This window comes from Melozone crissalis, unplaced genomic scaffold (assembly GCF_028551555.1).
Source record: "Melozone crissalis strain CALT ecotype California unplaced genomic scaffold, PUWL_Pcris_2 ptg000023l_1, whole genome shotgun sequence".
NCBI classification, from domain to species: domain Eukaryota; kingdom Metazoa; phylum Chordata; class Aves; order Passeriformes; family Passerellidae; genus Melozone; species Melozone crissalis.
In genome coordinates this window covers 19,850,101-19,875,757 of record NW_026535801.1, presented here as the reverse complement: position 1 = coordinate 19,875,757, position 25,657 = coordinate 19,850,101, and the positions used below count along the sequence as shown (strand labels likewise).

Below are 25,657 nucleotides of genomic sequence, written 5' to 3'. Positions count from 1 at the left end.
CATTCCTAAACCATCAACTTTTGCATTACCTTCATTTTCCATTCCTTGGGAGCGTCTCTTTCCTGCATGGAAGCTAAACAGATTTCTTGAGAAATCACCATACCAAGAATCCACCTAATGTTATAATTCCAATGGTCCAAGAAAAATCAATTGCGTTCTTCTTTACAAGAAGTATTAGAATTCAAAATATTATTGCCTTTTTAACTCACTTCTAAAGTAAAATGTAAATGTGACCACCTCATTTCAATTTATTTTTAACTAAAACACTTATTTGTCTTTTGTGACAGTTTTTACACAGCCAAGATAACTCCTCCCCAGTTTATAAACTATAAGTGAATAAAGGACATTTCTACAGTTAGCCATAATATTCCAGAGTCAATAAAAACACTACATCAATAAGCTTGCTAAGTATTACTTCACAATCCCACTCAATTTTGCTTTTCATCCTGGCCACAGAAAGAAAGGGGGCTCCTATGACATTGTAGAAGCCTAGCCCTGTGAGAAATCTCAGTATTTCTGAAAAAATTGAGGTATGAGTACATGCCAAGAAGTCAGAAGACCACAAAATATGGAACCACAGTATTTCTTTATTTCCCTCTACTTTCTTCCATTTCCTCATTCTTAAGAGCCAAATACAACAATTGCTGTACTTTTTTTGATTACACACTCCTACTTCCAAGGTTTTTTTGGTGTTACAAAGACATGACTAAGAGTGGCTACTGCTGTTCATTTACAGCTGGTTTTGGATTTAATTCCTCTTGGACAGGGGCCTTTTACTATTGCCACAGTTACAGTACACAGAAGCCAAGAAGCAACTGCTGCAGAAACAGAATCCTCTTCCCATATTGGTATCAGGACTGGGCACCCACACTTGGCAGGAGTAACATGTGAATGCTTACTGTAAAATGAGAACAGCTCAGTCCATAATGGTCATATGCATCATGAGCCTGAATTCACCCACTGATTAACCCTGTGCCCTCATTTACTAGAGGGCTTTAAAACCCTGAAAAACTAGAAAGTTAAAAATAGATTTTTTTTTCTCTACCAAAATTCTAGGACATCCTTTACATAATCTTCAAGCCTTCTGAAGCAGTTAATGAAAACAACTGCTCATACACTTTTTTTTAAGTATGAAAGTATTTTAGGACAATTCTATCATGCACTTAAAACAGAGCTAAATCTTCCTGTGCTCAAAGGTTGTAGGTATTTTTAGGTCACAAAGCAGGTTTTTCACATTCTAAAAAGTATTTTTTTTCACATCAGGTTGACCGTCTCTACTTGATAAATTTGATATATTCAGTCATATATTAAACAAAAAGTACCAATCACTTCTATGGAAAGTTTCTCATGTCACATTTAAGAATCCTGGGAGAAATAATTCCCCACCCCAACCTCTCCAAATACTAGGGCTCCTTTTTCACAAAAAAGTTCATACTCCCAAAATCCTAAAAACATCAGTTTCTTTGGCAAAAGCAGGACATAAGAAAATATACATGTTCCAGGCTAAAACATTTTTAATATGTAGGTCCAATATCAAGTTTTCTCAGTCAATTCTATAGAAATTTACATGCATTACAACTCAGCCACTGCTTGTCATGGAAAGGACCTGAAATTACTCTACAAAAGACCAGACACTTCAGATGCACATTTTTAAAAGGAAGTAATATCTGTGCCTAGAGTAACCTTAAGTTCTGAACTGACCGTAATTCATGCCTTCATCTCCCATATGATGGATCAGGATATCAAATTTTACTTCTTTTTAGCACTCATAATGTAAGTATATCCAACAATTTACTATGCTGAATTACTCACATGGTCTGTCATTTGTTTTCTCTCCAAAGAAATAAGCCTTTAAGCAGATAAATCAGTGAGGCACAAAATGCAGTGTAGAGATTAGCAACTTACAAAAAAATAAGTAAGCTTTGCCACCTTTCAGGCAAAATTGTTTCCATTTAAAATAAATTGTGTAATCTAAAATATATTCTCTCAAGGTTAAAAAATTAATTCCCCTATCACTTTGTGCCCCATGCTTTTCTCATACTGTAAGACATGTCCTGAAGAGAGACTGTTTTCTTTGTTTTCCCAACTAAGACAGTCACACATAAAATACCCATTTGCTAATTGTTCATGTAAATACAGACAAACACCTATGAGTACTCCTTTAATCACATGCCTACATTCTGTCTATTAAGACTACTAAATAAAATATTAACTGCAATTAATATAGTGAAACAGAAAAAAATTCCTTCTTAATCTAAACAGAGACCACACTTGTTTCTGACTGATGCGAGGCTGAGCTTCTAAACTATCCCCAAAGAATCAGAACATAAAGCATGCAGTTGAGAAAGAAAATTAATCGCTGTTGTTCATGTAATAATTATGTGTTGTATAAAGACATGGATACTAAGGTCACATTGAGAAACATGCTTTTCTTGTAGAGGACTCTCAAACTACTAAGATTGAGGGATTTTATTATCTTTACAGTGTAAAAATCATTTCCCTTTGGAACCAAGACATTAGATTAAAAATGGTTTTGAAATTTGCCTCTCCCTGTAGTGAGGTACACAACACTGTACAAAATAAAACTTTTATCGAAAATATTACTAAATCGACCAAGTCACATATGTTCAGCATTTATTTCTAAAAAAATCTGATTGACTTAGGTACCTCACAGACACCAGAAAACTTCCAATCCAGGATCCCAGCTGTTACATTTAACAGGAAATGTGTAACAAATGTCCTTATCTTAAAAAGCAATGCAATTTAAAAAATTACATTTTCAGTAATCCAGCAGCAAATATTCATTGCAAGTGTAACATTAAATAGTATCAACTATCTCTAGGTACAGTTAGAAAAGCCTTTTGGCAAATGCACATGCACTTCCCCTTTTCATCAGGGATCTATTTCTATCCTGTCAAAGCCACCTCAGCTACAAATAGACATGCTCCTTTTAAGGTGGCACATTCCTTCTGAACTTGCACAAAGTGACTGTAGATTAGCTGCATACAGCAGAACATTAATTCTCTTCAGTTTTAGGAATCACAAAGCAAGTATTGCTGCTAGATGTCTTTATTTTCCTTTAACAAAATACACAAAAGGCACAAAATTCACTTATATCTTGTCATTATAGTACAGGTATAAATAGTGCTTTGTATTCAAGTACAATCAAGTGCAGAGACTTCTTATATTTCATGTAAACACAAAACAGTTTTGCATGTAGGTGCCTCTGGTTCATCTGCAACGCAAACACCAAAGGAGATGCCATTTATCCAAGTGCCATTTAACTGAATTCTGTTAAGAAGTTAGACAATGAATAATATTAACACCACTGCATTGACATTTCCATATGCTTAAGCCAAATGTTGGATGACACTGTAGCTTGTAAACATCTGTGTATTAAACGTGTACTCAATCCATTTGAACAGGGCAGCATTACAAAGCATCTTTAGTTCACTAGACCAAACCTACTAGGTCAATTGCCATCAGTAATTGCTCTTAATGTGTGACAGCTAGAGAGATGTCAAATTGTAAGTCACCCTTAGCAAAGCTTGTACTTTGAAGTTTTTCAATATGCAAACTGAACAAGGGCTACAACTGTTAGACTTCAACCAACTACACATTCTATGTGTTAACTTAAAGAGACATGCTGAATTTACAATACCCACTTCTACACATAGCTTTGACACACTGTGGCAGTTGAGGCAGTTTAAGCCCAAGCAAGATTTTTAAGTTGTACCATTAAAAAAAGCTCACCTGAATAGTAACAACAGGCATGAACAAAGCTAAAAACTAGCTACAGAAGGCACTTGAAGTATTTTATTCTGCTTTTATTAAAGATTCTTCACTTTGTTCAGCTGAAGTATACTCTGAAATAGCCTCTTGAGTAGTTGAAATGTTTTCTGCTTCTTCTTTTTCGACTTCTTCAGCTAGCTTATCATTTAGATGCTCAGAACTTGGCGCTTTATCATCTGTGTCATTCGTCTCAACGAGCTGGGCCCCATCATCTTCAGATTCTATGAAAAGAAAAATGACAAAATAGCCATTTGCAGAAATTAAGAGGCAGCTAATATTATTAAAAAGAAATTAGACATTCTGCAATTGCATACAGGTTTTGACTAGTAACTGAATGACATTCTCAAGCCATAAAAGCTTTGGTTTTTCTAAGACGGTCACATGTAAAACAATTAAAATTTAAGGGAAGAAATACTATGGAAAAGAGCTTAGCTGTCACTAAGGTATCACTTGCATATGTTCATCCTCAACAGAAGCCTTCTGAACTTTTTTACTAAAGTGAGATGTTAAAAAAAACTATGGCAATTCAGTTTCTTTGTCTTTGGTAATATATTTCACCAGCTGATGAACTTTTTTTTATAATAGTTCAATCTGTACACAAACTAAAACATTCTTCTAGATTGAAATTACTTTAAACATAAGGAGTCTGATAATCAGGGGAAGAAAAACCAAATATATCAAACCAGCAAATGAAAATTATTGCATATTCTGTCTTCCCTGGGGTGGTGTAGGACAGTTGCACAGGAGTGAGTATACTTACTCTTCATCTCGGGTGGGAGTTTCTTTGATAACAGCATATTTTTAAAATCAAAAACATTTATTTTAAGTACTGCCTCTAAAGAAGTATATTCTAGCTTCCCAGCAAGACTTCAGTAGCATAAGAAAAGTAAGAGTCATGTTTTGAAATAAGCATAAGCACTGAAAAACTGAATGTAGTGTTGCACTAAATGACACAAAGGTACTGTAGAATGGTATTGCTGATGGCAGTTGATTTATTGACCAGTATTACTCAGTACTGCGCAGTATTACTGCATACTGTGACGGGGAACAGTATGCAAAATTGATGCGAAGTTATAGCTCAAAAATGTTAGCCTTATCAAATGTTTCTAATTCCATAGAGTGGTTTGGGTTAGAAGCAACCTTAAAGATCAATCTGATTCCAACCTTCCCCTAGACCAAGTTGCTCAAAGCCCCATCCTTCCAGGGATGGGGCAGCCACAGCCTCTCTGGGCAGCCTGTTACAGTGTCTCATCCCTCTTCACAGTGAAAAATTTCTTCCCAATACCTCATCTAAACCTACTCTTTCAGTTCCTATCCATTCTGCCTTGTCCTATCACTACATGCCCTTGGATCATGTCCCTCTCCACCTTTCTTGAGCCCCGCTAGATCCTGGAAGGCACTCTATGGTCTCCCCAAAGCTTTCTCTTCTCCAGGCTGCAGAGCTCCAACCCTCTCAGCCTGTCATCACAGGACAGGTGCTCCAGCCCTCTGACCCTGTTTGTGGCCCTCTTCCAGACTTGCTCCAAAAGGAGAATGTCCTTCTTATGCCAGGGGCCTGTTGTGGTTTAACCCAGCCTGCAACTGGGTTGCAGACCAGACACTTGCTTACTCCCCACCCACCCTCCTGCCACCCTGGTGGGATGGGAAGAAGAATAACAGTAAAAGTTAAACCCCTAGGTTAAAATCAGAATAGCCTAATAATGAAGAAAAAGGGAAAAAAATTAAACATATGTGATGCCAAATACAATGGCAGGACATGGTTGGCTTTCTGGGCTGCAATCACACATTGCCAGGTCATGCTAAGATTCTTGCCAACCAACATCCTCACATCCTTCTCCTCAGGGCTGCTCTCAATTCATTCTCCGCTCAGCCTGTACTTGTGCTTGGGATTGCCTTGATCCAGATGCAGGACCTTAGACATGGCCTTGTTGAACTTTATGAGGTTCACAGTCCCACCTCCCCAGCCTCTCAAGGTTCTTTTGGATGGAATCCCTGCCTGCACCACACAGCTCAGCATCATCAGCAAACCTGCTGAAGTGTGCCCAAGCCCACTGTCCATGTTCCTGACAAAGATACCAAGCAGCACTGGTCCCAATATCAACCTCTCAGAAAACAAGTGTCAGTCAAATGTCACATGTTCATGTTGATCAGAACATGTAGGGTAGAAGTCTGAAAGTAATCAGACTGCCTCAGGCTGATACAGAATTCAAGCAGAGCTGAAAGCCTTAGAACCATTACTCTGGCTTCTTGGCCCATGACTGAGTAAAAAGCTGTTGCACACCCCTGTCCAGCAGACCTTGTACAAAAGCCATCTGTCACCAAGAACTGAAGACCTCTCTTTCCACACAAACCTCTGCCTAGCTAGTTCCAGGCTTCATTTCAGACTGCTCAGAGTAGCCCAGCTTCTCCATCGTTTTCTCAGACTGGATCTTTCATTTTAGCAAGTCTGTAGCTGACTCACCTTCTGATTCTTTCCCTGTTATCTCAACCACAAGCTGCTCAACACCTGCCCTGGCTTCTTGTTAAAAAATTTTTCAACCCTCCTATTTCTGCCCAAGCAAATTAATGTTCCCAGTTATTTTCCAAGCCATCCCACTCTTCTCCTGTTCCTTAATTTCCATCTTGCTCCCATCTCTGTCTGTACTCAATCTTTATCTCCCAACTGTCAGTTTTCTTTCTGTCTCATCTCTGCATTTTTTCTTCTGCCTCAAATTCTATGAATAAGTTTGTGCATTTTCCTGCTCCAATCCCTCCACACTTGAGTTACACTCCTTTATTGCTGGTCTTCAGGCTTGAGTCAAAAAAAGGAGAGAGATTGTTTGCTCAGTCTGATCAGAAGGATGCTAAGCATTTATAACATCTTTGATGTAAAACCCAGGGACAATCACAGCTATCAGCAGAAGCTTCTAATGGAAAGGAGAAAACCTGAAGAAATGCATATTCTAACTATAATCAAAAGAACAGGACAGTGCTGTCATTTTTATGTTCTACTAAAAGGTATGGAGACCCTGCTTATTTAAACAAAAACTGTCAGGTATTGTATGAGTTTTCCTTTCAGTATGTTCTTGGGCAAACTAATTGAAACTCTTGAAACTCTACTAAATTTATAGTAATACAAATTTGCATGAAAAATTTTGGTCTTATAATGCAGTCTGAGAAAGTTACAAGAAACTAAAGAGCAGGTCCCTTAAACAAGTAGCCAGGGCATTCAGAGTAAGTGATGCTAACTCCAACCACAAACATGATCAGTCTCATTAAAAATATATAGTGATTCCATTTTAAATACACCAATTACTGGAAAGCTTGCCTGAAGGCAACCTGATTTAAATAGTGCATGAATAAAATCTTTGTAAGAGCAGCAGCCAACAAGTGAAAGTTCTGACAATAAACTTTAAAAGATGACAAAAGACAATTTAAGTGTTCTTGATGAGGAATACTTAATCCATCATATAACCACAGAATGTAGCTTGACCCACATGATCTTAACAGCAAACACAGCCCTACACTTGGTGTACATTTAAGAGCTGCAACAATGTAACCTTAAAAAAACCTGCTCCTGGCTACAGCAGCTTTTCCTCCCAACACTCCTGCTTAGTGCTTAGTACTCAGAAAGCATATGCACTTCACATTGTAAGAAGTCAGCCACCCTTGTTCCTGTTGCAGAGAGTATTTCAATGAGTAACCAGTGAAATCATAATACTGAATCACTATTAAATTAACTACAAAATGCCAATAAGTGGGAATTCATAAAAATAGTGTAAGAGCTCTAAAATAAAGCTGCTTGTCCTTTCAAGCAGTTTTGGGACAAGTATTCTTCACTACTACAGCTCCCCTTTAAGATAGATTTCTACATAGTGCTACATGTCTGAGCACTTCTAAAGAACATGTGTCTCACAGTAATCTGTTAGTGGCTTTGGTGTCACAGAAAGCTCTTGTGAAGCCTTTGAAACAAGTCAGAGAATACATCCTACCAAAAAGGCAACTTCTATTGTTCAGCAAAACTGAACTGTGGTTGACTGGAAACATAATACATTTTTAAATCAAAAGAATTTGTTTACATGTTATTAAAGTCAAGGTGAGCTGATTTAAGTGGGCTTGAGAAATCGAGTTCTAGACATATTAGTCCTTTGTCTTCCATCAGTTTTATTGCTAGAAAAGGTTTCTGCAACACTTGCCCAAAGCCAAGCTCCATTTATGGTAGAACTCACAATGAGCACACACTTGAAATGTCATTATTTCTGGCACAGATCATTATTGTGACCCCTTCAGTTGAACAAGCCAAGTTTCTGCACCTGCCTTTATAACGGAAACCCTTTCAAACATACTAGCAGTTGCTGTATTCCAAGAATCCTTACAAGTGACAGTATTAGGTAATCATAAAAATATTTGACCAAGATGACCAAGGAACTCCATACAAATCTAGAGACATCACATAAAGTAGTCCACAAAGTGTTTCACCACTGTGGTGAAGTCTGAAGTTCAAATCTTCATCTAATGACGACCTCTAAATATCAGCACCAGACATTCAACACAAAAGACTGATGCAGTTAATTTTTTTTCAAAATACTGTGAAATGCTAAACCTGAATCAAAAACAGCATAACAGCACTAAATAAAGGCAAGACAAAATTAATCCAGAGGCTAAAAGTGTTTCCTGTTGGCTCTTCCAATATGATCCAAACATTGATACATTTAAGATAAGTACATGAGAGAACCAACTAGCCTTTGATGGGAGGAGGAGGGGATCAAATCAAGCCATTTATGGGAAAGGTAAGAAAAGAGCTGAAGTTTATTGCTTCACTCTGGTACTTAAATTTCCTAAATTAATCTGCTGAATAAGGAAGCATGATGCTTGTGCCAGTAATCTGCACCAGACTGACAGCTGATGACTCCATTTTCCAGAGGTTTAAAACAAAATTCCCAAGTTCAGTGCCAATGGCATTCTCCATAAGCATTCTTCAGATCTCTTATCCACAGGTGTAGCATGTAACATGCCTGTCACTACATGAGCACACAACTGGAAAAAAGATTCAGCTTCATGCTCTACCCATTAGCTAAAGTAGCTGACTGGTAAAAAATATTTATAGCATTTCTTGATCACATTATTTTGCCGTTTCCTTGAGCTACACAGCTATGGTATAAATGAATTACAGATAAGAGTTTGTACTCCCCTGTGTTGCCAGCATTGTGGTGAAGTTGGTTTCCTGATGCTAATGTTTGTCTACATCGGTAAGTGAAGATATATTCTCTATTCTTGCTATGACAGCAGCTATTTTACTGTGGTGAACAAAAACCTTCCCCAGAGCTGTACCTTAATGACAGCTTCATACCTTAAAACTTACAATCAAGGAATGTGTTCATTTATTAATAAACCCCAACTGCATGTAAGCAGTTATGTTCCACATTACAGTTCCAGTGGAAAAAGTGATTTAGTGAAAATATTTTCTCATTGAGAAGAGATTCCTTTGTGATAAGTCACAGGCAGGCACTGGCCTCCTCTAAATCAACACAACATTTCTCAGAGCTATGTAAAGTACTAAGATATACTCTATTTCTGGCTGCTTAGGAATTATCAAAACAGAATGGTTTGTATCATCTTGGAGAATAAATACTCAGAAAATATCCGCTATTTAACATTGAAAACCAAAAGTCTGTATACCACTTACTTATTTCTTATGCTTCTTGAGCAAAATCTTACCATCTACTTCCTATCAGAAAAAGACAACTGGACAATGAAGCTCACAGGAGTTCTTTTCCTGCTGTTTTTAAATAAAGCAGCACATTAATACAAGACCACATCAGAAAAAAAAACAAGTAATTTTCATTGTTAAAGGTAAATTAGTAAAAATCATATTTACTGCAATAAATCCATCCAATTTTTCTGCTGAAATGTTTGATAAAATTCTGCTTCCCTAAAAAGCAACTTATCTCACAGTTTTCATTCCTACATCTGAACTGGTTAATTGTAATCTCACAGTAATTCTTCAGATTTTACATTCTTTACAACAACTGTAGACAGACTCAGCAGCTCAGACCTTTATAGGCATGGGTTCATAATAATTTCTTTCAATGATAATACCAGATTAATTAGCAAGCACATCTCCTTATCTCTCTCTAAAAACGTGCAGTAATGGATAATATTCAAAAACTCGTGAGGCATGTGCCTCCAAGAGTTGAATATCCCTCCTGAAGGACCTCTCTACTTGAGTCAGATAGAAGAAAACAAGCACATTTAAAGATCCCAGTAACAAAGTATGCCTTTTTCTGTAAGAATCTTCTAAGTTCAAAAGTAGAAGCTACCCTCAAGAAGCTACTCTCCCCTTGCTAAAAAAATAACACCAGAATTTAAGGGCAAATGAGATATTTTCATTGTCTCCGTTTCATCCATTTGATTTCAGGCTTACTTTCATGCCAGTAACAGCACTTTTACTGAGGTAAGAGTGCCCTATGGTACAGGAAAAGAAAGCAAGTTTTGACTACAATGCACCCTCATGAGGCCATACCCAGAGACTGCCACCACTAAATATGACTTCCCTCCTGGTTTTGTGTAGCCTTCTCATGCCAGAAAGTAACACCCAATGTTATTTTGTACTCCCTGTTCAAAATAATCAAGCAGAAGCACTCTATTACACTCTGACAGTTTCCCACAGATGGGTGTTTGCAGCCTGAACCTCAGGGCTGCACACTATCTGTTAGTTTTCCTCCAGGATCCCTGCCTAAACTAACAAAGTCCCATCAAGCACTCAACAGTACATCTAACTGGAGATCCTCTGGTCTGAAATTATGATTTCTGGAGTCTTTTAAAACACTGCATCTTCCTGTTGGCTGTACACCAGATGCCTACTGTATCTGTAGACTATAAAACGTCTCAAAAGGAACTATGTTAAATTAAAATTGACAATTTGTCTTTGAACTACCTGAAATTAAACAAGGCAGTTTTACTAGATTTTCCTGCCCTGAGGAAAAGAGCAAAAGGAACAAAGGCAGAAATACCAACACACCTCAATCAAATGACCTGCCAAACACAGTGAAAGTTAACTACTTTGGGACATACTCCCTCCTTAACTATTTCTGTAATTTACAGCCTTTTCTATCCATTTGTCAGTAACATTAGAGTGAAAAAATTTGTTATGCCATCATTTGCACAAAATAATGACAAATATGAAGACATTTTAGGGTACAGGAAAAAAGACACTACTATCAACAACCTAAGCTAGGACCAGAGACAAGAAATGAAGAAAAAAATACAAACTGCACTTTTTATGAAATCAGAATAAACTGTACTATTTCAATTAGAATGGACCAACAACAATCATCTAGATCAACTGCCTACCCAACTGAGGGTTGATCAAAAGCTAAAGCATGTTAAGGACATTGACCAAATGCCTTTAACACTGACAGACTTTGGTCACTGATCACCTCACCAGGAACCCTGTTTGGAGCAGTGTTTGAGTGCTTCAGCTGTTGTCATTCTTACCAGAAAACTTAGCTCAATAGAGAGCTAGATGACAGTGAATTTCACTAGACATTTGGAAAAGAGCAGACTTCATGAGATCAGTACTTACCTTTTGCCTGTTCAGTCTCCTGGGGCCTTCTCTCTCTGGGTTCTAGAGGCTCCGTTTCAGATCGCAATTCTGTAGTTGGCCTTTTTTCAAAACTGAAGTCTGGAAGCCGTGGAGCCTGAGGTCTAGTTTTTCTTGCAGGATTCAGGAAGAAGCAGTAGGCACATCTAAATGCTACACCACAAAGCACACCCAGTAAGCAGCCTCACTAATTAGCTTCACATTTCACCTTTATTCCTACACTACATTCTGACGCTTTAAAATACTAAAACCAGTTAACTAAGTGACTATGAGTACCAGACAGCACCTCCACCAAATTTACATAAGTTGTTCTATATAAGTCCTTTTATAAATTCAGCAGACATTTGGTTTTTAGAAACCTGCTTGCTTTCAGCTCTGCTGAACTGAGTACTGCCCAACACTGTGAAAGATTCAACCACAATGAACAAAATAACACAACTCAGTAGTGCCAGATGTTGCCACATGGTGTTGTTCTATTCTTTCCTACAAAAGAATTAAATTGGCAGATTATTCTTCCCCTACCCTTAAGACACCACTTTCCTCACACTCTGATGTTAGGAAGTGTTAGGAGATGTTAGGAATTCCATAGGGTATGTTATGTTTCACTCTGCTTTCTGAGGAGCATTCTGCTCCAGTGGTGCTTAATTAAGAAAAAGCAGTTTTGTTTTGCAGAAGTACTGGATATCATTTAACACTTTAAATAACTCTTTTAAATAACTCTTTTTGTCCTCCCCCTCTCTCATCAAGACAAGGGGGGAAGTGGCAGTTTCTGGTACAGTTGAGTTGTGAACTCATAAGAACTAGGATAACATATAGACTACTTATCTTTGGTTTCATAGGAAAAATTTAGCTTATTGTTACAATGCAGTATATTTACTCATAAAAGTAAACAAAACAAAATGAAATAGAAGATTTATCTAGGAATCCCTAGTTTCTTAAGTATCAGGCTTACACTTGTGGTAGAAAGCAGGCAATATACAACATCTGTGTTCAATAAAGAGCTGTGTCTGTCTTAAGTTATTGTCAGCCATAAATTCACATATAGGCCCCTAGGGCTTGTTCCCACTCTTTTTCCAATACGTCCCCAAGATCTTCTTGCCAAAGGAAAATTTAGTTTAAGTTCTGGTAAAAGAGGCACACTTTAATGTCAGATAGTTTCTCAACATAAAACCCTTCTGAGAACCATTCATAGCCAGTAGCAATGTTCAGGGATGTATTGGAGGAAGCTTATTTCTACTGAATAGTTTTCTACACATAAAATCCATGACCTGAAGGTTGCAATAAAGTACTTCTCCAAGCCTTGGAGTAAATCTTAAAAACAGAGTAATAAGTTAACAAAAAATGTTCCCACACGAGGTGGTACTTCACAATGTCAGCTAAGTACTCAGCTGCAGCCAAAATGAAGTATGATGCATGTTTGTTATGAAATATTAGCCAAGTAAGACAGTCTAAAAAAAGATTAGCTCTTACCTATGTATTCAAACTCCTCCTTCAAAGCCATACCATTGTGAGAAAAACATTGCTGACATATAAGAGCATACCTAGAAAACATGAATAATATATAGTAACATACCTTGAAGCAATAGCATGCTTAAGGGAGATTTTACCTCACATATTGGCTAATATCTTCAACCTTTTCTTCCAAAAAGTCATTTCCACAATGAAATTATTAACCTTGAAAGCAAACTAAATCTGTAGATTAAATAATACTTTGTGAAGTTGCTTTAATCACAGTGAAATAGTCTCAGCTACACTTTAAACTACAGTTCAACATATTTTTAATATCATCAGTGTCAGAAAATAACATCCAAATTAAGCCTTTATTTCATTAGAATACAGTTAATATGAAAAGTAACCATAGTAAACATGTTAAGATCAGATATGTTTGGAGAATTCTGAAGGCAACCTGAAAGACATTTATAACAGATATAAAGCTAAAGTGCTGAGGCAAATGTTTTCTCTTTTTTTAGTTCAAAATATAAGCCATTCACCCACTTGAGCACAGCTCTTTCTTTGTATCACACAGCTAATATTACTCAGAACAGAGGTTAGGTTTGCCCAAATATTACCAGCTTCCCTGCAAAGATATTTCAAGTGAAGCATTAACAAAGTGCCAGTTCTCAATTATGAAAATTTTGGACAAGTTCACTTACAACTCTTTTAACCCTGACATGGCTTAAACAAAAAGGTTAAGAAGCTTCCTTTCCCCTAAGTGTTTAGGTATTTCTTAAAGAACATTTACCTGTTCTGAGGACCATCACCAACCAAATATTCAATAACTCTATCCACAACTCCCCTTTCTCGAGGAAGAACAGGCCTTGCCAAAGGGGGGCCTGGAGGATGAAGACCTAGAACATAAATTATATCAAAATTATTTTCCACTGTATAAATACGTATTACATTTTATTGTGTGTGCTAGTGTAACAAAATAATTACATCAATTTAATATACATGGATATATTTCTTAGTCCACTCAGAAAGCTGTAAGATTCTTCTACCCACAAGAGCTCAAAATTCTTCTGCTGCTCCTTTAGCTTATAATTTTATTAAATCACTCCATTTTTACACCTTGGACATGTAATTAAATTTATAATTTTTAACAAGCTTAACGTATCAATAGTATTCAATCGTTAACAAATAGAGGCTTTTTAAGAAAGAAAAAATTAACTAAGTTATCTTCATGTACACTCAACTCTGCAAATTTACCCTTGTAGTTTACATCAATAAATCTGCCAAAATCAATGGAAACAGTAGAAGAACTAGAGATCAGGGCAACCTGGTGTGCTGGAAGGTGTCCTGTTCATGGCATGGTGGTTTCAAAGAGATTATCTTTAAGATCCCTTAAAATCCAAACCAGTCTATGGTTTTATGAAGATGTCACCACAGAAATACCCCCTGGTTTCTGTGTAATTACTATACCACATGAGCACATTCTCAGTGTGCATTGAGTCTATACATTAAACCTGTCCAGCTGTTTGTCATGTTGGTAATCCCACATTTCATGACAAGCTGGATGCTTTCAGATTTACGCTTAATCAAAGAAGCCAGAAGGCCACCATAAAGATACTATTTCTCCCATGTATTTAACAAGCTACTATCAAAATAAAACTCCTTAAAGAGCAGGTAAGAGCCATGGTTGATTCTTTTTCACCTCTACAAACAGCAGTTAAACCAGAACATCAGCACAAGTTTCTCTTTCCACAAAGTTTTAGAACATCTAGTCCATTGTACAAGACCACTGCGAACAACCAATTTCTATTTCTATAGCTTTGAGTTTTGATGTCTCCTTTTTCTTGCAGCCTTAAAACAGAATAAGTTAGGGCTAATGTGAGAAACTCCAGCCTGAGCCATTCCAATGCAATCATTCAAGTAACCAAGTATGGAGAGGAAACATTTTACATTTAAGCACAGGAAGTATTATGCTACAGTACTTCCAACAAACAGTCCTGAGTGTAAGATAATGCAGCACTTGGGGGAAGAGAGGGGAACACTTAAAACTTATTCCCATAAGACCTTTATGAATTACATTCAAAGTCCACAAAACCACCTAAACAATGTTTGAGTAGGACAATGAACCAGTCTTTCAGAACTCTCCAACTGGGACAAAATGGTTCAGTTTCAAGCCACTCCAAGACAAAATTGTGACCCCTTACAAATAAGACTTGGTTTAAAGCAATGACTAAATTATTTTTAAAAATGCAAAAGTCCTATGCAAGCTCAAAATAGGTAAGAAGGTTAGACAAAAAAAAGAAATCAGTGAGTATTAGCAGGTTTCATCCTGAAATGAGCATATGACAACCTGAAGACCTGTATGAACTAAGTTTATGAAATTCATGGAAATGAAATACTGAAGGTGCAAAAAGAAACCAGTGTTTTCTCTGAGAAGAGTTCTGGCTTATAACTCTTCTCATTCTATCCAGCAAAAACAAATAGAGAAACATCATGGCTTAAAAGAGAGCCTTTAGTGACTACAGAAGTCAGCCAAGGATTCTCTTTTCAATTTGCTATGTGTTTCCAGTGTTCTTCAGGTATGACCAATAAACAAAGAGGAAGCTAAAGGGTAACACAAACTAAAATCACTGTCTCAATATACAAACCTGAAACAGAAAAACACACTGTCTAAAAATGCAAAATAGGATTTTTTAAAAATCCAAAGGACAACTAAGAGAGTATCATCTTTTAGTATGTTGAATTAATTCAGAAGGACATTTAATTGAAAGATATTGTGTTAAAAACAGTTGACTTCAAGCTTTTCAGGATTGTTTAGATTTCATTTTTTTATAGCAACTTAGCCAGGGACAGGATCAGGACATGCACAGTCCTAGGTTCCAGCATTCCTAATAAGCATTAACATAGAAGTAACACCTATCTCCTAAGAAGAGAACTCACAGAATATGCCAAGTAGGAAGGGACCCATCTCAATCGTTGAGTCCAATTCCTGGCCCTGCACAGGACACCCCAAAAATCACACCATGTACCTGAGAGCACAGTCCTAACACTTCTTGAACTCTGTCAGGCTTGGTGCTGTGATCACTTACACTGGGAGCCCATGGCAGGGCTCTGGGTGAAAAACCTTTCCCTGATACCCAACCTAAACCTCCCCAGCTCAGCTTTGCGCCATTTCTTTGGGCCCTGTCACTGGCCACCAGAATGAAGAGATCCTAATCTTTAGGAGAACAAGAAAACTCATTCAGATAATACTGCAATTGACAGCCCAGGACTCAAGTACAAAAAAAATCCATCCTCAACACAAATGTTTTTAAAATAGGCCGTACTTTCACAAACAAGAGAAATTAATTCAGGAGATAAGAATCAGTGAATGCATTTCCAAGTTATTCCTATATTCTGTCCACAAGTGGGAACCTAGACCAAGAAAACTGTCCCAGTAGCAAGATGGAATAAATTCAATATATGCAATATAAATTGTATTCTGCTAAACCTGTCCAAAGTAGAGGTCAGGCAAAATTCATTTCCTAAAGCTTTACAAAAACCTGAAAGATCCAATACTTCCATCAAAAAAAAGGCTGATACTGCAATAAAATTACAGCCCTAGAATAATTTTATGAATACCCAGTTTACACTCAAATATTAACTTAGGCCTTCATTCAGAAGGCCAAGTTTTCATATAATTTGTAAATCACCAATATATGAAGTTTCTAGAAGTCAATAACCAAAGCAAAAATTAAATAAAGTAGAATGAAACATCACAACACATTCCATCAAAAACTTCAATTACCTGCCTACTAATAACTCAAACCAACCATCTTGGTTCTCATGCTGTTATGGACACCAGTAATTAATACAAACATCAAAAGCAATCATTGTAGAAAGACTGGTCACTTTTGCAAAGCTTGGCAAACTCTCAACTACCTGCTGGTTATTAATTTTCAAACATATGGGAGCTCTGTGGTAATACAGGTTAAATTGATTCTCCCCTACAAAATATAGTACAACGAAAATTAATTATTAATCTTCTGTAAAATAGAGATAATTAAGGCTATTCATATTTGTTTCAGGCCAAGCATAAACTCAGATGCCATATTATTCTTATAGATACTGAATTTATGAACTTTTCACTACAGTTACCTGACTGAACGTTTGGGGAAATTCAAGAAAAGAGAGAGCTTCCATATTAACTGACAATTGCAGTTAATTGCTCCCACTGTTATCTATGGCAAAGTAACATGTTAAGTCAAAATTCCAGATATTTAGTGGGGGAAAACTGCCTGTAAGGCATTATCACAAACACTACATTAAAATTTGAAATCACAAATATTGGCAACTGTCCTTTCAAAGAAGTCAGTTACTTGATTTTCCTTCTTCCTCTAAAATATTTATGCAGTAAAGGCTGAATTTCATCCAGCTTATTCAATGTGCCTGAATCTTCCCCTAAGAATAAAGCTATTATACAGCTAATACTTTATTCTACAGTCAGCTTCCTTAAAAAGGAGCATGCAATTTTAAACTCATTATGGAATTTTTGGAAATCAGATATCAGTAAATGTGATTTGCAACCAAATGACCAATTTCCTGGTGCAAGAAGCTTATTTCTGGTACTTCAAGATAATCAAGACTTACTAATAACTTGACTTTACAGTTCACTTCAGGGATAAAAACAAATTTAGCAGCTTCATAACACAGGTGAAGAAATACTAACATCAAATAAGGCTGAATGGAATCTACAGAGAAGGGAGATCACAACTTTCCATGACAACTTTATTCCAAGACACTAAACAACAGGAAAAGGCATTTTAACATTCAGCTGCCCAGGAGCTTAGAGAGCAGGTGTCAATATATTATCTACAGCTCTGCTTTTTGATTGTATCATGGAAGTTAATAAGGAAGGACAACAGCAAGACTTAAGTAGTTCCAAGTAAAAATCAGGAATGTAGGGCAGAGAAATAAATTCTTGATCCCTGTACATAGAGCAAAGAACTACTCCACGTTAAACTGGTGCTCATGAGATTCTTGGCAAGTTGTGCCCTTTCTATTTTCAAGACAGCATTTTATCTCCTTTCTTGCCTTGTGATCCAACTTGTCAAACATCCCACACAGAATGAAAGGCCTGGCACAAACCCACACACAGCTTTACCACCCGCAAGGAAAATGAGAACGGTGCTGCCCACCCAAAACTCTCAAATTTTGCAATCTTTCCAATGCAATTTAGTTCATATTGTATTTATTAAAAGCCCATCCCAACTGAACACCAAATAGGAAATCAAGGGAAAAACATTTTTAGACTATGATACCAAATTTTAAGGAATACTCATTCCTACCAGATTTCAACCTGTTGCTAAACCTTGGACTCTTGTACTAAAATAACAATACCTTTTAGTATTCAGCTACAACACAGACAACTTTTCTGTTGTATTTGGTATTCCACACTTTAATCTAGGAGTATAGGCTGCATGACTATACCTTCTAGAGTAAAAATTTAAATAAATGTCAAGATCCATGTTTAAAAAAATATGTGCAGGGTTTAGTGAGAAGCATGAATGTATTCTGAAAGTGTTCTCCTCTGCACCTGATTTATATAAGCATAGAGCTCTTCTAAACTAAGAACATAAAAAGGTATGCTATATTGTTGACTACAGAATACTGCAAAGTTTTATTGCCATTTAAACAAAGAAGCCATAACAGTTAAATGAGCTCAGGCAATAGGTTTCAGCATCAAAAGGTGCCAGCTGTAAAGAGTTATGGCTAATTGAATATGGAACTCCTGCTTAATCAGATAACTGCTCTGCTATTTCCAAATGAAATGCCATTTCCATACTGTCTGAAAATGGCCTCTTTTATTGGTAACCAGAGAAAACAATATAAACTGTAAATAACATTAAGTGCTGTGTTTACCCATTCCAGGCACTGAAGTAGCAGGGGATCCAGGGCGCCGTGGTAGAACGTTGGATGGCAAGGATGGCACAGCAGCTCTTTCTGGGAGCCCGCTCACAGCTGGGCCCTCTCTCTGCAGGGTAGGAGATGCTGGAACAGGGGACTTGGGAGAGCCTTGTTTAGGAGTTGCAGGTGGGGGTGTAGAAGCATTTCTCTGAGCTGCAGTCCTCTGACGAATTTCTGACAAGAATATGTACATACTGAATTTAATATCTCACATAAGCAAGATATTAGTAAAAGTGCTTAAGCATTGTTATACCAATTAGCAAATTACAGAATCAAACAAAGTCAGGAAGGTCTAAAACTTAACACCAGCTGAGCATTCAGCTCATAGAAGTAAATACCACACAGAAGTAAATACCAGATAGAATACTATATTTCAATTATCATAACTGTTAAATACTTCAGGCAAAATTCCTCTAGAAGGAAATTAGAAAACAGAATCACAAAGTATCTGCTAAGGCAGAACATTGGACATACAAACAGCTAGACTCAAACCACAATGTATAGAATTGAACACTTTTTACTCCATGGCTTAAAAACACTTTTAAGTGCTTAGCTTTCTATGGGACCAAAACTATTCATTCAGTATCTAATAAGCTCAGGTTACATGCCCAAAGTTATGAAAAAAAAAAATCAGATTGGATAAATGAAACCATTCTAAAACCAGAAGGAAATGCTTCATTCCAGTGGTACAGTTTCACTGACCTGTTTCAGCAACCCCATTATAAAACCACCTACATGGATTCTCACAAAGCAAGAATGGGCTCCACCAGAACACGATCCTGCTTTTACCTCTTCTCACACCACTACTATTAAATCACAATCATGAAAAACTTAATATTTGTTGTTCTTACATGAAGCCAAATATCACCAGAGTAACATACCATGGTTTGAATTCTTCAATAGTCATGCAAGCCTGAGATTCACACGCTATTACAACAAATGAAACAGAAATGTAACCATTGCTTTAAGTCTGCTGTTATTTACATGGTTAACAAGTAGCAGGTTAGTCTCTACAGGGACACCCCAATAACACCCACACCTAAAGCTGTAATACCCCACAGAGTTAGTGTATAGCACCATGCCACTTTGAAACAGCTTCCATGTCTTCTTCCACAACAAACGGAATTTAACACTACATTTGGACTTTAAAATCACTTCCACTAGTCTCAAGATTAGAGAGATTTTATCTGCTGACTTTGTGTCATGTTGGAAGGGTTTAAATGCTTAGCAGGCAAGTTTCCAGGTCCACCGGCAACCAGCCACTGAAGATGGGTGTGCTGAGTCTGAAGGAATGATCCCTGCCCCCAAAAAGTACAATTCCAGCATGCTAAGCTCCTGCTGTGGGTAGAGGAGGTGAGCGTGCTATGTCAGCTGGCAGCACTAAGAAAGAGCTGCTATCTCTGAAGCACTAGGTCAAATGTAATGGTTCTGTGGGAATACAGCCAATCCAGGGCCATGAAAATTGCTACATGCATAGGTTATGGTCTTGACTACTTATCTGTACATATAAACAGGGTTAATACACAACCCTAAAAGTTCTTTGGAATTGCTGCTTTAAAAACTACAAGTTTAAAAACTACAGTCTTACTAAAAATCCATCTAGTTAAGTTTCCTACAAAGCAGAACAAATCACTACTTTTCCCCTGCCACATCATGGGCATGGCTGCATTACTTCACGCAACTTCATCGGCAAAATTACACCAGTCAATGAGTCTGAAGGTTCTGCATTTTAACTTGATTTTAACAAGTATCTTTGCCCCCTCACTATTTCAGCTGCTCAGAATCTGGCAAATGAGATTAAATGGTGAGGTAGTTGCAGAAATTCTATCAGCACTTCCTTAGTGACTTGCTTCTGATTTGAAAACTGCTCCTGTATTAAGTTTTATATGAAGTAAGAATTCATTTATGATGAGCCTCCTTATATTCACATTCTTCAAGATCTTTTTGTGCAAGCCATAAGCAGTAACCTTTCAAGTCTTACACTAGGATAACTGCATTCTCTCTATGTCATCTGACCACCAGGCATGGCCCATCTCCAAATACAAAATGCTGATTAAAATCTATTATTTGTAGTCAAGTGTGCGTTATAGTTTCCAGTCATGTGTTAGTTTCAAAAATTAAGCTAAAAGGCATGCAATTTCTCAAGTCTTCTCAGGTCCACATATGTACAAAAAAATGAGTGATAAATACAAAGCCTAATTCCACTTGTTCCAAGATCATTTTAAACATCTGTAAAGACATCTTAGTCCATTCTTTTTTCATTATAAAACCCTCTTTATTATTGTTTCACATAGAAAAATGCCCAAGACCATTACTGTGAACTCTACATATGGATGTTACTTTTGCATTTTGAAGGCTGTCTTTCTAGATCATGTGGTTTAAGCATATTAATTGTTTAAGAGTACTGAGTCTGTTTCAATAAGTCATGGCTATATTCACATTTATTCTGAGCCCATAATACATTATTTCTAAGCAATTTCCATGTCGCCTGCAAGAGCTTTGCCCCTTTTGCCTGTTCCTTCTGAAGGGTCATTTTTGGCAAGACTTCTTTAAACTACTTTCAATTAAAAAGATACTGCTACTTTAATGACTCTTCCCCCATATTTTTGTTCCTATAAAGATGCTGAACCAGTACTTTACAGTAAGTATTAGAGAGATATGCTTCAGTAGTTTTAGTTTCATTACAGAGTTAAGAATGCAAGACTCATTGCTAGTTTCCACAAAATATTGGGTTATTTACAATGCCTTTTTCCCCCCTTCACTTAGAAATTCACTTGGCTTTCATTCTATTCTGTGATTCATACTTAAGAGAATTTGCCAACCCTCTGCTGCTCCCCAAGTAAGAGAAGTCACCAGAATCTGCATTATGAGAAAGTGAGAAATGCTCTTCTCGGCACAACCAACAGCCCATCCATCCCAGTATTGCCCTTCACAGAGTGGCTGTAGATGTTATTCAGTGACAATACACAAACCTGAATTTCTGATGCTGTAATTACTGATACCATCCCCAGGATCCATAAATGGACAAGGAGAGTACAGCCCTGTCTCATCATTTTAGTATCACATACAGACCCTTTACCCAAGAACTCCCCTAATTCCTGCTCTGCACCTCCACTTCCACAGTAACAGCCTTAATACTCTTCTGAAGTAACTGAATATGATCTATATACTTCTCAAATTGCCTTAACATGCAATGTATTAAAAATGAGCCTTTTGCAAAGTTCTGGATTTCCATAATTCCAAGTTGCACAACTTAGCTAAGAAACATGTCCGCTGACCTCAACACTAACACAATTTACAGCTACTGCTGATGTAGTTTTAATGAAGTTTTGACATTTTCCAAGGATTTTCTTCAGTAATATTTGTGTATCCAAAAGTCAACAGCATGAAGACAGATGAATATCTTAAAAATAGAACTTTTATTCTCCAAACACACTACAGTTCAAATTCTGCAGTTACCAGCATTGGACACTTCAGACATAAGCAGACACATTACTTAAGAGGTATCTACTCAACTCATGATTCAGTATGAGCTCTTAAAGACTATTACACTACTGCAGTGGTGAGGCAGTGACATGTTTCATGTTTACAAGCATAACTATTTTATTTTTTCCTCCCTTCAAAACACCTTGATTTTTGTAGAGAATAATATATTATTTTCATAGAGCTACACTACACTGCAGGTCAATATACAGTTTACATAACTTGTTGGCTTTAGTATTGAAGACCAACCAAGCATTTTCTTCCTTCCTCCTCATGCCTATATCCATCCCACAGCCTGCAACCATCTTGTATTGCATTATTTTTAATTCAGGTCACAGAGTGATCTCATTTACAATACACCCCTGCTAACAGTCATATTAAAATGAAAAGAGCAGGTACCAACAACAGGATACTGCTGATGAATATTTCACTGAAAATATATATTTACCCTATTTTTCTCTATGGCCAAAGTACTAAAGTATATATATACATTGACTGTACTCCTCAAAAAACATTACTGAACAGATACAATTGCATTTAAATTTTCAAATTCCTTTCCTTCTGGATTTTGTGATGTTTTTATACCAAACACAAGATCAACCTAAATAATCTGTTAAAATACCATTACTTACTTCAGCAGTGCATGTCAAAATCACAAAAACTGCAAGAAGAGCTAAACACACAGGAAAATTGGGCTGCTACCAGTTCTAAGAATCAACTATTATGCAATACTGATTAAACCTTTGGACCAATTAGTATGATGTGCAAGCTTACTCATTTCAATCAGTAAGTAAAAGCCATACAAACAAACTAACCTTTCATCAGCTGCCTCATACACAACACTGTCCAACTTGATTATGTATCAGTTACTGTTTATCATCTTTTCAAAAAGACTCCATTACAGAGCAAGAAAATGAGCTCTGTTGCTTGGCTAGCTTGTACCCAAAGCAAGCAAAGAGAAGATCAGGGAAGCTTTAATGTTAACTTATTAACAGGTATTTTATTATTCCAAACCACTCTAATTCTACCACATACTACATACACCAAATTATTCCACAACCACATAAAGGTGTTACCTAGTTACAGTAAGTTATATACTGCACAGAACAGAAGCTAATATTCATTTTTGGCAGATATTTAGTGTGAACAGCCATAAGCTAGTAGGTTTTTTGATAGCTAAAAATTGAAATAATTACTGCATATAGGAAGAATTATTTGGTAAGTAAACTTTATTTGGAAATTAAGTCCCCATAATTTCACAAGCCAAAGGCAAGCACAGCTTGTCCCTCTTGAACTATAACGCACCTCCAAACCACAACAGTCTAACTACTTAAATGGGGACAAAAAGCTGCACCAATTCCAAATTCAATGTGTTAGAGAACAGATCAGACACATTAAAATAAAATTGTGCTGCATATGAACAAATTTACATTGACTCATAGAATCACTTAGGTTGGAAAAGACCTTTAAGATCATAAAATCCAACCATAAGCATGACAATTTACAAAATTTATTTTCCAAAACCCTTTCAAAGTTAAACTACACTTTTATTCAGGATCAAGCAAGAATGTCCATGCACCCCAAAAAGTTGAATCTGTTTGAAAGAGAATTGTACATTTTCTCAGTTGTGTCCCCACTTAGAGGTTACTGGTTCACACCATGACAGTCTCAGAGAGCACTCTCTGCAAATGAAACTGTACTAAAAGATTCCTTCCACCAAGCTCATGAGACCAATTTACAGCTAGCTCTAAATAAAAAGTTCTAAGCACAGATAGCCTGGGCAAACTCCTCAGCCACAACTGTTTTTCACATATCTGTTCATACCACACCTATTACCACAGACCACAGCCTACAGCGACTGGCTTTCAAAAACAACTCTAATTCTCCCAGAACCTCTCCCTCCCAGCCCTTCTATTAACCGTCAAGACACCACCAACGCAACACAGCACAGGCTGGATCCAGCTGATCAGCTGTTGTCTCCCTGGATCAAAAGCAGGGGCACTACACTTTGGGAACCCAAACATGCACAAGACTAATTAACAGACACTGACCAACTCACTTCTCACCACTGCTCCTTACACAGCCTAGGTAGAGGGGAAGAGATCAGTCATGTACTTCCTATGGAGTTTCAAAACTGGTGCTGCTCTCTCTTCATAAAGCCAGAGTGACTAAAGACTTACCACTGTCTAATTTATAGTTAATTATGTGTAGATTTCTATATAGAAACACATTTCCAGGCAGTTTCATCCCCTGGTCAATGTTACTTGCATTCTGCAAACAGATCTGTCACCCTTCTACTGGACTACTGGAGTGATTTCTAACATAGCTCAAGAAGGATGAATTTTATAAAGAGTTTAAAAAGAGCTAAAACCAGACTACCTCCACATTACAGGTATAGCAGAAAATTCTTGGCAACCACCCACGAGCTGTATCAAGGCAGAGAAAAGAACAGGGTGTCAGAACGGCCCTTCAGCCTGAACAAAACCAGGAATGCTGCAGAAATGGAGTATGGGAAAGACAGGTAAGGAGAAAACTTGAAAAAAAGCTGTTGTGTCTAAGACAACAGAAGAGATTAAAGCTTCACTATTGAGGTACTGCACTGCAACTGTTCACAGTCAATGTCAACAAGTAAGGATAGTTTTAAAGTATTTTCATGGCAATTTAAAGCTAAGCAAGAAGAACAAAAAGAGGATTTGATGATGCAGCTTATAAATACCTTTGTTAGTAAATCCAGGTGCTCTGCACTGAGCAAAACAAGTACTTCAAGTGAAAAATGGGAAAAATAGAATTTTGGTAACTCAGAAGAGTTAAATACAAAGTTGACAATTCTAATACTAAACCAATCTGTATTTTATGAAAAACTATGCATATCACATTCTGCAGTGTATTTTGAACATCAGCCCTTTCAGGTTATAACAGCAAACTAGTGACAAAGACTGGTCTCAAAGTGTGAGTACAATCCTCAGTATTAGAGTACCAGGCAGCCTTTATACTGTGCTCATACGAGCATTTTCAGTTTAACTACAGCATATTTCACACACAACCTTAACAAAAATTAACAGCTGTCTGTGTGCATAAATATTTGCAAAAACACCACATTTTTAATGTAAGCATTCTACTGTGTGTGAGATCTGCTGAGTTTTGAAAGCTGTGTGGGCAATCTAGAAACAAGGCTTCCTTGAAACACATTCAAGCTTTTCTATTTTATTTTATTCAATGGCACCTTTAAATGGAACAATGTAAACCAGTAAAGAACTGTCCACTCTTTGCAGCTACAAAGTAGTTGAATTATGCACCAGCTTCTTATTCCTCTCTAGGCACCAAATAGATGTAGCTTAAGCACTGCATTAGGAAAGGTCTAACTAGCCATAAACAGAAACACAACTGAAAAACTAAGTCAATGAA

General features: G+C 37.0%; 1 protein-coding gene across 4 annotated transcripts in view; it reads right to left on the bottom strand.

Moving 5' to 3' along the window:
- The window catches only part of LNPK (lunapark, ER junction formation factor), a 48,837-nt gene that overhangs the window by 3,336 nt on the left and 19,844 nt on the right, over positions 1-25,657 (bottom strand). For 2 of the 4 annotated variants that reach the window (XR_008483117.1, XR_008483118.1), the window contains exons 9-13: positions 18,725-18,943; positions 13,617-13,722; positions 12,845-12,915; positions 11,357-11,527; positions 3,754-4,013 (exon numbers count right to left, since the gene is read on the bottom strand). Coding sequence is in view for 2 of the 4 variants with exons in the window: in XM_054277911.1 (XP_054133886.1) it covers positions 3,817-4,013; positions 11,357-11,527; positions 12,845-12,915; positions 13,617-13,722; positions 18,725-18,943 (764 nt within the window). In the remaining 2 variants the exon portion in view is untranslated. Of the gene's footprint in view, positions 1-3,051; positions 4,014-11,356; positions 11,528-12,844; positions 12,916-13,616; positions 13,723-18,724; positions 18,944-25,657 lie in introns of those variants that run through there. The other 2 variants (XM_054277911.1, XM_054277912.1) reach the window with 1 other exon arrangement.